The sequence below is a fragment of the Papio anubis genome, chromosome 9, assembly GCF_008728515.1.
Source record: "Papio anubis isolate 15944 chromosome 9, Panubis1.0, whole genome shotgun sequence".
In the NCBI taxonomy this organism is placed as follows: domain Eukaryota; kingdom Metazoa; phylum Chordata; class Mammalia; order Primates; family Cercopithecidae; genus Papio; species Papio anubis.
Genome location: NC_044984.1, coordinates 95,536,903 through 95,551,362, shown reverse-complemented (window position 1 = coordinate 95,551,362; position 14,460 = coordinate 95,536,903). Strand labels below are relative to the sequence as shown.

At 37.3% G+C, this 14,460-nt stretch overlaps 1 protein-coding gene across 2 annotated transcripts in view; it reads left to right on the top strand.

Moving 5' to 3' along the window:
- The window catches only part of SLC5A8 (solute carrier family 5 member 8), a 57,249-nt gene that overhangs the window by 16,270 nt on the left and 26,519 nt on the right, over positions 1 to 14,460 (top strand). For both annotated transcript variants that reach the window (XR_001892919.3, XM_009181514.4), the window contains exons 5-9: positions 969 to 1,123; positions 4,137 to 4,277; positions 7,220 to 7,349; positions 10,462 to 10,550; positions 11,739 to 11,851. Coding sequence is in view for 1 of the 2 variants with exons in the window: in XM_009181514.4 (XP_009179778.1) it covers positions 969 to 1,123; positions 4,137 to 4,277; positions 7,220 to 7,349; positions 10,462 to 10,550; positions 11,739 to 11,851 (628 nt within the window). In the remaining variant the exon portion in view is untranslated. The remainder of the gene's footprint in view (positions 1 to 968; positions 1,124 to 4,136; positions 4,278 to 7,219; positions 7,350 to 10,461; positions 10,551 to 11,738; positions 11,852 to 14,460) is intronic.

The window sequence follows — 14,460 nt, the reverse complement described above, 5'->3', positions numbered from 1 at the left end:
AGCAGCAATTTGGGAGGCCAAGGGGGAAGGATCGCATGAGCCCAGGAATTTGAGACCAGCCTGGGCAACATATTGAGACTCTGTCTCTACAAAAAACAAACAAAAAAAAGTTAAAAAATTAGCCAGGAATGTGGCATACACCTGTAGTCCCAGCTACTTGGGAGACTGAGATGGGAGGATCGCCTGAGTCCAAGAGTTTGAGGCTGCAGTGAGCTGTGATTGCACCACTGCACTCCAGCTTGGGTGGCAAAGAAAACCCTGTCTCAAAACAAAAACAAACCTGTGATAACTTCCCCTTGCTTCTAGATAGGGGTGACAAAATATGCAAAACCAGCATGGCTTGGCACTGATATTACTATGTATGCTGGTCCTCAGCAGTGACAAAATCTTATGGAATCCTTGATACTCTATGTCTTAACCCTTTAGGTGCTGGATCATGTAGAAGATGGGGCCTTCAGCCAGGTGCTGGTTCAGCTCAGGTCATAGAGAAACTTGGGAAATTTCTGGTGTTGGCTAGTACAGATCATTTATAGTATTTAACAGCAGATATGACCACCTGAGTGCAAATCAGTTAAACATCAGCTCTGCCTGTAGGATAAAATTCATATTATTTACTAGTAATTTGACTCGAATTTTTCTTCCCAACAATCTCCCGACACTACTCCACTTCATTCTGTGGAATGTATCTGGCCACATTCAGCACGCTGTGTAGTTTAACTACTTTATGCTTTTGCCTATGCTGCTTTCTCTGCTGGACAGACCCTCCATCTTTGCCTCTGCTTATGTTTGAAGACTTGATTTAAATATATCCTTCTGTATGAAGATTCTCCCAACCTGACTGTTTCCCTTGAGTGTACTTCTTGGCCACATTCATGTTTTTATCATTTTTGTCCAGCAGAGTGTATAAGCAAGTAGATGCTTAATAATGTCTGATAGAAGCATTAATCCTAATATACTTTCCCTCAAAGGGTGGTCTTAAAGCAGTCATCTGGACAGATGTTTTTCAAGTTGGGATCATGGTGGCTGGATTTGCATCCGTGATTATACAGGCTGCGGTGATTCAAGGTGGAATCAGCACTATTTTAAATGATGCCTATAATGGTGGAAGATTAAATTTCTGGAAGTAAGTGTCTACTACTTGGGCAACTGAACACATCTTTTATATTCTATAAAAATAATCTCTTCATTGAAATAGTAGATTTACATTTAAAAAACAAACCAACAAATTGCTAAGGATGTGGTAGAGCAAATTGAAGCAGAGAAGTAAATATGTAAGGAGCCTCCCTCTGTTCTTTAAGGGATTAAACCAGTCAGATAGTACTTAGCTACATGGTGCTTAGAGTGATGTTTCCTCCTGAGAAGGGATTTAAAGCAAAAAAAAGTATTTTCTTCCGGGTATCAAAGTCCAGAATAGGTTGAAAAGTGGGACAGGGTGATAAGGAAGGAGACAGTGGAAAGTTAAGAAAAGACAGCTTCTGGCCGGGTGCGGTGGCTCACATCTGTAATCCCAGCACTTTGGGAGGCCAAGGCAGGTGGATCACCTAAGGCCAGGAGTTCAAGAGCAGCCTGGCCAACATGGTGAAAACCTATCTCTACTAAAAATACAAAAAATTAGCCAGGCGTGATGGTGTGCACCTGTAATCCCAGTTACTTGGGAAGCTGAGGCAGGAGAATTGCTTGAACCCAGGAGGCAGAGGTTGCAGTGAGCCGAGATCACGCCACCACACTCCAACCTGTGCAACAGAGTGAGACTCTCTAAAAAAAAAAAAAAAAAAAAAAAGGAAAAGGTAGCCTCTTAAGAGACAAACACTAGCATATTGGATTAGCACCTGCCATAAAAAAAAAAAAAAGAGAGAGAGAGACAGACACTGAAAGACAGTGATTTCATCTTGACAATTCTTTGTTTTAAGCAACTTTGAGAGTTTCTCTTTTGATGTTGTCCTGGCAATATATAGTATATTAACATAGTAGCTTATGATTATGTATTATAATTATATATGTATGTGTATGTAGTATATAATGAATGTTATCTAATATTAAGTATTATTTCTAGAGAATTGACTAGGAAAGTTATGGTCAATGCTTCAAGTGACAGTACAGCACATGATGTAACATGTTTTAAACAGCTATTCAGTTTTCCTAAAGAAAGAACAATGAAGAGACTAGATATTTCATCCCAAGTATATCACACAATTCAAAAGAATATTGAACACACCTTCCGTTTTGGATCAATAGTGTTGTCCTTTTACAATATGTCATCTTGAACTAGCCTATCTTCTCTTTGAGATAGCAGCCCCACTTTGAATAGGGAGTCTGAAGAAAGAAAACCCATTTTGCACTTGGTGGCTCTTTTCTGGTCTTCTGAAAATAAGCACCAGAGTTTGAGAAAAGCTTTTTCAGAAATTGGACAGGATCAATGTGTTAATGTGCAGGAATAGATTTTAGTGAATCTACTTCAACTATTTTCAATATTTATTTCCTTCTTTTAGCTCAAGATTCAGATTCTAAGGAAAAGAGCCTCTAGTTGCCTAGCTTGGGACATGGTTCCACCCTTTGGCTAGAGCAGAACAAGATATTTTGACTGATTGTCAATCGAGACTATTTAATGGAGAAATGGTGGTTTCCCCAAAACAAACCTAGGTTGCTGTTACCAGAACAGGGAAAGGGGAAGTCCAGGAAGTGGAAACAACCAATGGCTACTCTTGATTACTCCCAAATCTCTTCCTGGTAGGCCAGGCTGAGGAGAGAGGGTATGGAGCCAATCATTTTTCTGCAAGATAGCTGTCACTTTATATGAAGGATACATATATATTGGAGCACCGAAGCAATAGCTTATATACATTAGTAAGAGATTCTTTAAAAAAGATTAGACATTTTTATGACCTTAGCTTTGAAAGTCATTAGGCAACAATAAAAAGCCTATTTGTGTTTCATACTTTTCAGGAGTATCCCCTGTTATTCTGATATGTTTTGAGAATATGGTAGACAAAGTATTGCTCAAATTAAGATAAATGAAGAGAAGAAGGATATTGTATTGGTATTTTCTGTGTTGTCTGCCATTGGCCTATACATTCTGTATGGCCTAAACCACTAAATTGAGTGTTTTAAATCTTACCATATTTCCCTCAGATAGCTCACTGACTCCTTTTGTCTCTTCAGTTAGCTAATGTAGTAGCTTCTCTCTCTTGGGAAGAAAGGGTCAACACTCTTGAAACTCTTAAGACATTGATATGAAATGTTAGACATGAAATAGAGGCTCTTACATTTCCATAAGAATTCCAGAATATGCATACAATTAGAGCACTTTACTCAACGGATCTCAAATATAAGATTTGACATGAATTTGCAAACTTTCATAATTTTAAGGAAGTGTCCATGAAAGCTAACTTTGCAGAAAGTTTTCTAGTTCATATTGTGTATCAGAGATGAACAAAATCATTCCTTCCAATAAAAAGGATTAAAAGATCTTTCAAACATGGAAGTCGAGCTTTCTCTGTGACAATGTTTTGGACTTATATGTACATGAGGTCATCAAGTGGTTTTAAACTCTTAGTATTTAGCTTGTACACACAGCATTTTAATAAAGCATGATTACAGTGACATGCAGCTTTTAGAAAATGCAAAACTTTAAACTCCATTAATTGACTGATTAGTTGAACATGAATATAGATTAGAGCTATGACTACATGTGCTGGGAGAGGAATTCTATACACAATGTGTTATTAATTTTGTGTTCATTTTAGTGCCATCTCTACTGCTGTGGTGCACTTAGGAATGTTTTTCTCTCTCTCTTTCTCTTTGTTTCATGTTCTCTGATTACATCATGTCAGATTTGTTCAAACGACAGTTTCCTTAGATCACAGGAGAACAATTTATATAAATGCTCAGAATGATTGCAACATTCATTTCCCCCTAGTCTCTTCTGGTATTTCCAGATCTCTGAAAATAATATTTTTTATTTCATTGAACTTAAGTTGGAAATATTTCTACCTTTTAAATTAATTAATAAATTTGTACATATTTATGTATGTGTTGTATATATAAATATACCTTGCTTGCTTCCAAATATAGTCTAAGAGGACTTTTTTTAGTCTCTGCTAATAGTTCAGATTTGTTTTCTCTTTCTTGTCATTTAGTTTTAATCCTAACCCTTTGCAAAGACACACCTTCTGGACAATTATTATAGGAGGGACCTTCACATGGAGCAGCATCTACGGTGTCAACCAATCCCAGGTGCAGAGATATATTTCTTGTAAAAGCAGATTCCAAGCAAAATTGTAAGTCATACACCATGGTATATGAAGCATTAATAACCATCAGTTGTCTTTATGGAAACTCTTCTAGGAAAGTCACGTTTAGCTCCTTTATGTGTTTTGTGTCATGAAATTCCAAGAGATAAATGATAGATTTGGTTACAAAAGGACCAAGAACAAAGTGGTACTTTATGTTTTAAATCAGCTATTTGAAGATATTTATAGGAATTATTAATGAAAACAAATCAGCATGTATTGTGCATCTATTTGCATAAGAACCTATGGGGGATAAATATATATGGCCTTTGTCCTGAAGAAAGTTAATCTCAAATTAGGAAAATATATGCAAGTATGCTAAAAAATAAAATAATATTAGAGATATATAACAGTTTCATGAAACAATATAACAATAGAGAAAATGTTCCAGAGTATATATAGTGCTTTGTCTTTCATTTTCAGACACAGTCATAGGTTTATAACCCTGCTCTAATACTGGCTACTTGAGTGATCCTGGGCACATTCTGCAGTCTCTTTGAGCTGCAGTTTCTAAACTTGTAAAAGGAGCATAAGAAATACTGTATACCTCATGGGAGGTGTTGTAAAATACTATGTTTGGCATATGCGTGGTAAAGGCCTAGTAAATGTAAGTTCCTTTTTCCACTTCAACTGATGTGATGTGAAGGTGGAGGATGGATGAGAGATTCCTATTGAACTGGCAAAATGAATATGAAGAATGATCATAATTTGGGCAGGTGGAGAAGAGTAGGAAGGCATTCTAGGTAGGTGGAGTGATTTGGATGAATGCACAGAGGTAGGAAGGACAGCATGGTCCAGAACTCTCAAGCCCATCTTGGTTTGAGCAAAGAATGTGGAATGGTGGCTGGTTCCTTCTTCGGAGGCATCACATCACTGCAGTGCTCACCACTCCTTGTGCTGATAAATAGGCTGACTCTGCTCACATGCTTTTAGGGGCTTCAAAGCTCTAAGGAGATTGAATAAGAGTCCAGGGTGGATAGGGTGAGGGAAGGAGGGACGATTCTATTTCTATTCAAAGGAGAAAATGAAAATATTGTGATGTCATATGTCAGAACTCAATATATTGAGAGTAAATTGGTTTAGAGATTACCCAAATCTTTGAAGAACTCACAGTGAAAAATCTATATGAATATGGATATAATAATTGGATATGGGATCCCCCCAAAATGAACTTAAGAATTCTGGTATTTTAAGGAATTTTGGAGGAATGTAATTTGTAGATAGAGTAGTCTATTGTATTTTTAAATCTATACTAGAGCTGATACCTGTCCCAAAGTAATTGTGGACAAGCTCTTCTTCTCTTCCCTTGGGAACATGAAACCCAAAAAGCCCGACCTGATTACTTAAATAACAGCATTAGAGCTTTCTTGATAAAAATCATTTACCATAAGCATAGTGGATCTGCATGAAGCAGACTCTCTGAACCTAGGGGACTCATTTTCATCTGCCTTCTTGCACTTATGCTATGGGGAGAATTAATCGCTGCTTAAAAAGCCAAGACCTACTGATAATGATTGACAAAAGACAGTGTGAGATGTTGATAAGTGGCCAATTTGAACAGCATGAAAGTGATCTGAAACAATATATTAAACTCATATATAAGACAGAGGAGGTGTTTGGGCAACAGAGTATCTGGACATAATTTTCTGGTGATTTGGAGATGAGCTAACAATAGCAAAACATATTGCAATGTTAGTCAATTCAAGGGAGAAGGATAAATCTGATAAACCCATCTTTGGTTCTTCCAGAAGCAGACTCTGAGGTTGAGGTTAGCATGGAAGACTTTATCAGAGAATCACTATATGTAAAAGGGAAGAAAAGGAAATAGGATTGACGAGAGGGAGACGCCGGACTGTTATGCAATCTGAACAGAGGCCTCAAAGGGAGCTCTAGAGCTAGGATGGCTCTTCAGACTAGTCCCATGTTAGGGTGAGGGGACTGGGCCTTTAAACCTCTGAATCAATTTTTCATTGGATGCAGACTCCCTGGAGCATTGGGAAGAAGGAGGCATGACTTCAGGGATGGTACCTCTTTTCCACTTAGGGCAGCTCATCACTGTCCACTACAGCACCAGTGGAAAAAATATGTAGCCATCTTAGCAAGAGAAATGTTTACTATTCAACTGATTATTAAGACATAGGATTCAATAACATTAACACTAATATCAATAACTAATATCAATAACTTAACAGGGGTTTATTGCATGGAAGTACCATGTTTCATTTAGTTTTATAACTTTGTGACGTGGGCATTGCTATCCTATGCTTCAATGAAGAAACTGAAGATCAGATAGGTTGAATTACTTGCCCAGGGTCACATATGGTAGAGCCAGGATTTATGCTCAGGACTGGCTCCAGTGCTGTGTGTAAACCTTTATTCTCTACTGGAGCACACACAGTATATTACAGTGCTGAACATTGTTTGAGAAGATACCTGTCCAAGGAATACAGGTTTGCATTCCTACTTAATGTGTGGTTTTATAAACAACATTTAAACAAGTTTCATGAGTTGCTGTGTAAATGTTGACAGTGTTTAGCAGTTTACAGTGGCATTACTTTTAAAAGGAGAATGAGTAATAGTTAATGCTCGGTTGACGATTAAAATCCTTATTTCATGACAAGAAGACCGGAAGTAGTATAACTAGGTACCTTTATAAAGCTACCAATGCCCCCGCAGCTTCGACCATGAGCGTACACTCTTTCATGGGGAAGTCCCATCCATTCAAATATTTACAAATACACCGTCGATTGATTGGTATCATAAGCAGAATATTAGACTAGAATAAAATAAGTAGTGTTTTAGACAATCAAAAGATAATGTGCATTTATTGAGTCTAATCATGAGGGTCTCTTTTGATTATATAACAGGTTCCCTAATCTTTGGGACAGAAATTACAGTTGTCTTTTGCTGGTTTGTTTTCACTTCTTTAGGTCTCTCTACATCAATCTTGTGGGACTCTGGGCAATCCTCACGTGCTCAGTGTTTTGTGGGCTCGCCCTGTATTCTAGGTACCGTGACTGTGATCCTTGGACAGCCAAGAAAGTGTCTGCACCAGACCAGGTTCAGTACCATGTCTTTCTTACAGGTGTATGAATAATATTCAAAAAGCTTATGAGTTGAGAGGAAAGAGCATTCCTATTCTTGTAGAGAAATGGAAAGTGAACTTGCCGTAATCACATTTCTATAAAACTTTGGTAAGAATTTATTTTAGCAGATATAGCAAGAAAGAAGAGTACTGCATCTAAAATTAAAATATGGAAACACCAGGAAAAGTCAAGTAGAGTGTTAAACAGAAATAGCTCAAGGTTGGGAGTAGGAATGTAAACCCAGTTTTGTTTTGTTTTTTTTTAAACTACACAAACCATTGTACTATAGAACATTTTGTGGGTGCTTGTTAGAGCATTCATTTATAAACTATTTATCTTCCAATTTTTTAAATGATGGAGAGATGGATCTAATAAGTGAATATTTATTGAGTACCAACTCTGTGGTGAGATTCTGTGCCAGGAGATTAATATGCTTCATTTAATTCTCACAACCCCGCAATCCTGATTTTACAGATGAGGAAATGCTTCTCAGAGAGGTTATATAACTTACCCAAGGTCACATTGCTAATAAGTAAGAATAACTATGAGCAGTTATCAAATACCCACCATGGGCCAGGCACTACCATAAATGCTTCATATAAATTTCAACTTTTAATCTTCACAGTCACCCTCTGATGTAGGTTCTACTATTATCTCCCTTTCAAAGATGAGAGAATTCAGGCCTAAAGAATTTAAGTGAGTAACAAGCTAGTAACCTGAAGCCAGGATTTAAAACCAGCTGCCACCAGAGTCCTAACTTTGGACCTCTGTGCCATTTATTGTCTTTCAAAAAGGGGAACTAGAATTCAAACCCAGGATTGCCCAACTCTAAAGCCTGAGTTCTTGCCAAAATTATTTTCTAAGACTCGCCTGCAGAACAAGTTCCTAGGGGATTCATTAGAATGAAAATAGATTGAATTTCTGTTGATGCAAATGCATCTCATGCTCCCAGAAAAATACAACTTTGTGGGGGCTGGAAAATAAAAACACCCTGGGGCTGTTTCTCAACCCTATCTTACCTTATGCCCTCTTTTTGATAAACACACCCTCCCTGTTCTCTCAGAGAAGGTAAGAATCACGTTTACTGTGAAGATGGAGGCACTCTTCTGTTACATTCCCTCTAATAAAGAATATTTTGTGACTATTATCCATCTATATTGTCTGTAGTTTGTATCATGAAGACAATAAGGACTTAAAAAAAAGTTTTTAATGTACTTTGCCTTTACCCTGGGCAAAAAAAAAAAGTCCCTACGACTTCCCACCTTTGAGACATCTTGTAAAATATATTCAGGGTGTCTTGCCTGTACACGCGTAGACAGCCCGTGAAGGTTTCTCCTCAACTGATGTTTCCAGGACTGTGTTAGTTAACAAGTAAATTCAATTAACATTTCACTGGGGATACCATGCAAATAAGACAGTGGAAGATTGTGTCAGAACCTTATTCTCACCCAGTCGTGGTGGCTCACGCCTGTAATCTTAGCACTTTGGGAGGATGAGGCAGGCGAATCACTTGAGGTCAGGAGTTCAAGACTAGCCTGGCCAACGTGGTAAAATCCGTCTCTATTAAAAATGCAAAAATTAGCCGGGCGTAGTGGTGGACTCCCATAATCCCAGCTACACAGGAGGCTGAGGCAGGAGAATTGCTTGAACCTGGGAGGTGGAGATTGCAGTGAGCCAAGATCAAGCCACTGTACTCCAACCTGGGTGAGAGAGGGAGACTGTCTTAAAACAAAAAAACAAATACAAAAAAATCCCTTATCCTTGAGAGAGCAAGGATATGTTTCTCTATGCTCTGCTTGCATTTGCCCAGAGGAAGCAGGCCAGTTCCTAGATATAGTTTTACTATTTTCTTCTCTATCAATCCTATTTCATTGTTTCTACCTATACTTGAGGGAGCCACTCAGACATGAAATAATTACATCGCAGATTTTTGAGAAAGTTGAAGACAGGATAGAGGATTTTGGACCTTGCTATAACACTATAGATGGAACCTACTTTTGCTATTTGTGGGATATTGTTTAAAGTTAAACCTTTATGATATTTTGAGAAAACTGGGTCTTGATCTCATATAGGGATAAATGCTATTCCATTTTTCTGAGAATAAAGAATTAGTAAGCTTTGGAAAAGTGGAGAACGCAATCCTAAAAGAACTGAAACAATCCTACTGTTGAAACATTCCCTTTCAACAGTGGAGGAAGTTCTTCCATATCCCATAAGCACACTATTGTTAAATGAAATTGAAGAGGCTATGGAAGCTGATAAAATAGGACATGCCATCTGCTCTGTACTGTGGGGAAGTTCAGGTTTTAATGCACATGAGAGGACACTCTTCTAGAAAATTGTCCACTTAGGACTCTTTTGATTTGGAAACTGATTTTGTAGAAAAACTGCCATGCAACAGAGTCCTGAAGTCACACACTTTATTATCCTTATTTGATATTTATTTTTTAAAATAGAAGTTATCAAAAGCAAGTTAGTATCAGGAAGTTTTTTAAAAGAAGCAAGTTTAAGGGATTTCCTGAAGTCATTCTCCACCCATCACTATGTCTCGTACTTGATGCAGCTAAAATTACATCTTCTATCCTGGGCAGTGACTAAAGTTCACAAAATGGCCTTGAGTCATCAAGTAAAGTTAAGCAGATGCTGCTTACTTAAGCACAGAGGTGTGTCAAATATATCCTTTAAAACAACTTATTATTCCCAAGAATAGCAACTACTTTGTTTTGAGCATTTGTTCCATATACTATACTATGAGTTTTACATAAATTATCTAAATTAACTTTTACAGCAATTCTATGAAGTTAGTATTATTACCACTCTTTTATAGATGAGGAAGCTGGGGCTCAGAACTTCAGTTACAAAAGCCGTATCTGTGTGAATCCAAAGCCTCTTTACTTAACTACTGTACTATTCGTTTCTCTAAATGTTAGTAGTTAAAAGGTTTAATTTTAGGTATTTGAAAATTTCAGTTGTGTGGAATAGCTCCTTTGAGTTCCTGAAGGACATAAGGTAAATGATAAACTAGGCATTCATTAATTTTATTCAGTAGCGAAAAGTACTTGGAAATAAATGTTGGAATTTTTCAGCTCATGCCTTATTTGGTACTGGACATTCTGCAAGATTATCCAGGACTTCCTGGACTTTTTGTGGCCTGTGCTTACAGTGGGACGTTAAGGTATGAACTATGACTCTAATAACACATGATTTCTCTGTTGGGATCTTTCTTTTGTTATTAGATACTTTAGGGTGAAATGTGGAGTTCTGGGCATGGACACAGATGGCCCAAAGTAGGCAATCTGCTGCATGTGTCCTCTCTGTGGTCTGACTTATCTCTGTGGACTAGTGTCCTGTTGTCATCAGCTCCACTTTTAACTAGGTCCCTGCTCTCTAATACACCATCATACATCCTATGATGTGATACTCTATGGTCACAATAATGATGATCGGTTGATGGTAGCTTTCACTGATGATCAAAAATGGGTGCCACAGTCTTGATTGAAAACACACATGAGGCTAAAGCATGGTCAACTGGAAAATTAGAATGAAATCTTCCATTTACATGTTGAATAATATATACTGCCCAAAGTGTCTTACATTTTGTGATCTATCATTGCCCTTTCCTCCAGAGAATTGTTATTATCAACATGTACAGTGTGTGTTAGTGGGGATTCAGGAAATTCATATTGTTGACATTTACAGCACATGGTAGGAAGGACTTATGACAGTCCTTTCTATGCACAAAGAAAAATATTTTTTAAAGTTGTTATTTATAAGAATATGGAGTAATCTGTGTAGATTCTTTTAGACACTGAAGATTAACTGCAAGTGGAAGCAACATGAACATATCCTTTCTCTTTTACTGTCAAGCCTGTAGATATTGCCTGAATATCATTTTTGGATGATAACAGTTTCCAGAAAGGCAGTGCTGTGATTATTAAAAATAGCATAGTAGAGCCGGGTGTGGTGGCCCACGCCTGTAATCCCAGCACTTTGGGAGGCCAAGGGAGGCGGATCACGAGGTCAGGAGATCGAGACCATCCTGGCTAACACAGAGAAACCCCATCTCTACTAAAAATACAAAAAATTAGCTGGGCGTGGTGGCGGGCGCCTGTAGTTCCAACTCCTCTGAAGGCTAAGGCAGGAGAATGGCGTGAACCCGGGAGGCGGAGCTTGCTGTGAGCTGAGATCATGCCATTGCACTCCAGCTGTCTCAAAAAAAATAATAATAAAATAAAATAAAAATAGCATAGTAGAAATCGGGTTATATTTTATAAGTGTCAATTTGTTTCCCCCTTTCTCATTCCCACTTAAAGTATTATTAAAGGTAAAATATTATAAATCAAAAGTTTTTTTTCCCTTACAGCACAGTGTCCTCCAGTATTAATGCCTTAGCAGCAGTAACTGTGGAAGATCTAATCAAACCTTACTTCAGATCGCTCTCAGAAAGGTCTCTGTCTTGGATTTCCCAAGGAATGAGTAAGTTTCTGTTTTCACAATTCCATTTTAGCTCAGAGAGATGATTTTTTTGAGACACAAAAAAATGTTTTTCCACTGAAGCTACAGAGGAAGAACCTCTGATTATGAATGGATATCCACATATGTATGCCTATGACAATGCAGATTTTTTTAAATGTTTGTATCAGTGTTTAACATTACCATATCTGTAATCAAGATTTGGGAGACACTTCAAACAATTAATTGTCAGTGAACCACAAACGACAATTTGCAGGGGACCGATTTGGCTGTCCTTTTTTTCCTGTGCCTTCATCCTATCCTAAATTTGTGTTAAAATTCTTAGCCACACACACACACAAATTCAACTATTTTCCTTTTCAACTGTAATCCACAGTTCTAAGAAATATCCCTACTTTGGAACCAAGAGCCACACTTTTTCTGTGTTACCTAAGAAGGCACTGAAGATTTCTGTGTTACCTAAGAAGACATTGAAGATTAACTGCAAGTGGAAGCAACTTGCAGTCAGTTTCAGTTACGTAGTCTTCCCATAAACACTTCCCAAACGTTTACAGAGGATTACATTAAATTAGATTAATAGATTAGATGAATTGAAGATAAAGAAACAGAGTGTTATCAATTTTGACTCGTCTTAGTTGTCTGTTCTGTCTGCTTATGTACACTGTCCTGGAGATGAACTATAAATTTGTGCAAGAAATTCTCAACTTCTGTTCTGTTCAATTGTAGAGCATCATTAGGGGTTAAATACCGGCTTGAATAGACTGGTTTAAGCACCTTCAGTTCCCAGATGTCTCAAATGTAATATCCAACTCAAAGAAATCTTGCCAATGTACTGCATTCTTCATTTTGACACCTTGAAATGAATGACTAACAAATTCCTTTTTGAGAAAGAATCTTTAACCTCAACACAATAACATTAATAGACGGTCAAGGAAATAGTAAATTATACCCTATTAGGAGTCATAATTCTATGTAAAATTGCCACGACTGTAGCCTGGAATGAGTCCTTAATTTATATCCTTCAGTGTTCCCTAAATTTAAATAGCAATGCATCATTTTATTATGTACCCAATTTTAATCCTGGAGCATAATTTCAGAATGATGCAATGCTTCCTAAAGGGGTTTTAGACTGGTTCACTGTGGGATTATTGAAGCTGTGTGGTTAGTAGAATGAATAGATGCTTTTGAAGTGAGACAAACCCAATCTTGTTTTGTTAATTTACTAGCTGTTAACCTTGAGAAAATCCAGTTACCCATACAAGCCTCTATTTCTCTATATGGAAAATGGGCACACAAACACTTTGCAGAACTGGGTTTTGAGATAATGCATATAAAACAGGAGGCACTAGCTGGTGCTCATGGAATGATGTTGATGAATGACAAATCAACTTTGCTAATATAGATGAGATTTTCATTCATTTTAAAGGGTACTATGAAATCATAATCTTGAAGTATATGCAGTAAGGACATAGAGAAGAATGTGGCAGATGATTTGAATGTGTTTCCAATAACTTTGAGTCCCCAAAATTATAGGTGACTGTTCATAACCTATCAAATGGAGAATCAAACCTAATGTATTGAAAATATTATTTACATTAAAATTGAGGCATAAAAATCATGTCTATGAGAACTCTTTGAAAAAATATTTAAGATTTTTCATTCAGCTGCATTATTTACTCAATATATTTAACAAAGCTATGAATGCTAAAATAAGATAGAAATAACATAATATAAGAAATACAAAAATTTTATGATGGGCAAATTTCGCATTCATTTTTTTTCTGTATATTGAGTTTTGCATCTGGGAAATTATATCAACTGATTTCAGGTGACTTTTGCTGAATGAAAGTATTAAAGGGCTTTTTGCATGATATTTCCTATAACTTAAAAGGTAATACATGTACCTGGAGAAAATCTGGGAAATACCGAAAATCAATAGAAAAAAATATTCCACAATCTGACCACCAGTGGTGGCTTGAGAACTTTTACAAACAAGTTTGGGCTGAGCGTGGTGACTCACGCCTGTAATCCTAGGACTTTGGGAGGCCAAGATGGGAGGATCACTTGAGCCCAGGAGTTCGAGGCCAGTCTGGGCAACATAACGACAACCCGTCTCTATTTAAAAAGATTTTTTTTAAAGAAGTTTGAAGAAAACAACTTAGCAGAAGGGCAGATGTGCTTATTCAGAAGCTGCCTTTCTTTGCTAGTTTAATAGGAAGGGCTTGAGGATATTGACGGAGATTATGAGGGGTCTAAAAGTCCTCCAACACCCCGTGGTGTCCATTGCCACTTCCCAAGGGAAATGAATGCTTAAAGTCAGAAGAGTCTAATTTCTGTTTATTACTCCCTCTCTCACCTTCTACAGAGCAGAGCTGAATAGTATTCTATTTTTGACAAGCCGAAAACAGAGACCTGACCCTTCCTTTATATACAAATGTTTATGGAGGATTAGATTAGTAACACAATATAGTTCTTAGTTTTAAATCCCTATAGTTAATTACAGGAATTCTTATATAACCTGCTGTCGTAACTAATCCTGGGACATGATGTAAGGGCTTTGTCCTCTTGGAACACTGTTAATGTCAGAGGAAAACAGCCCTTTCCTTTATTCA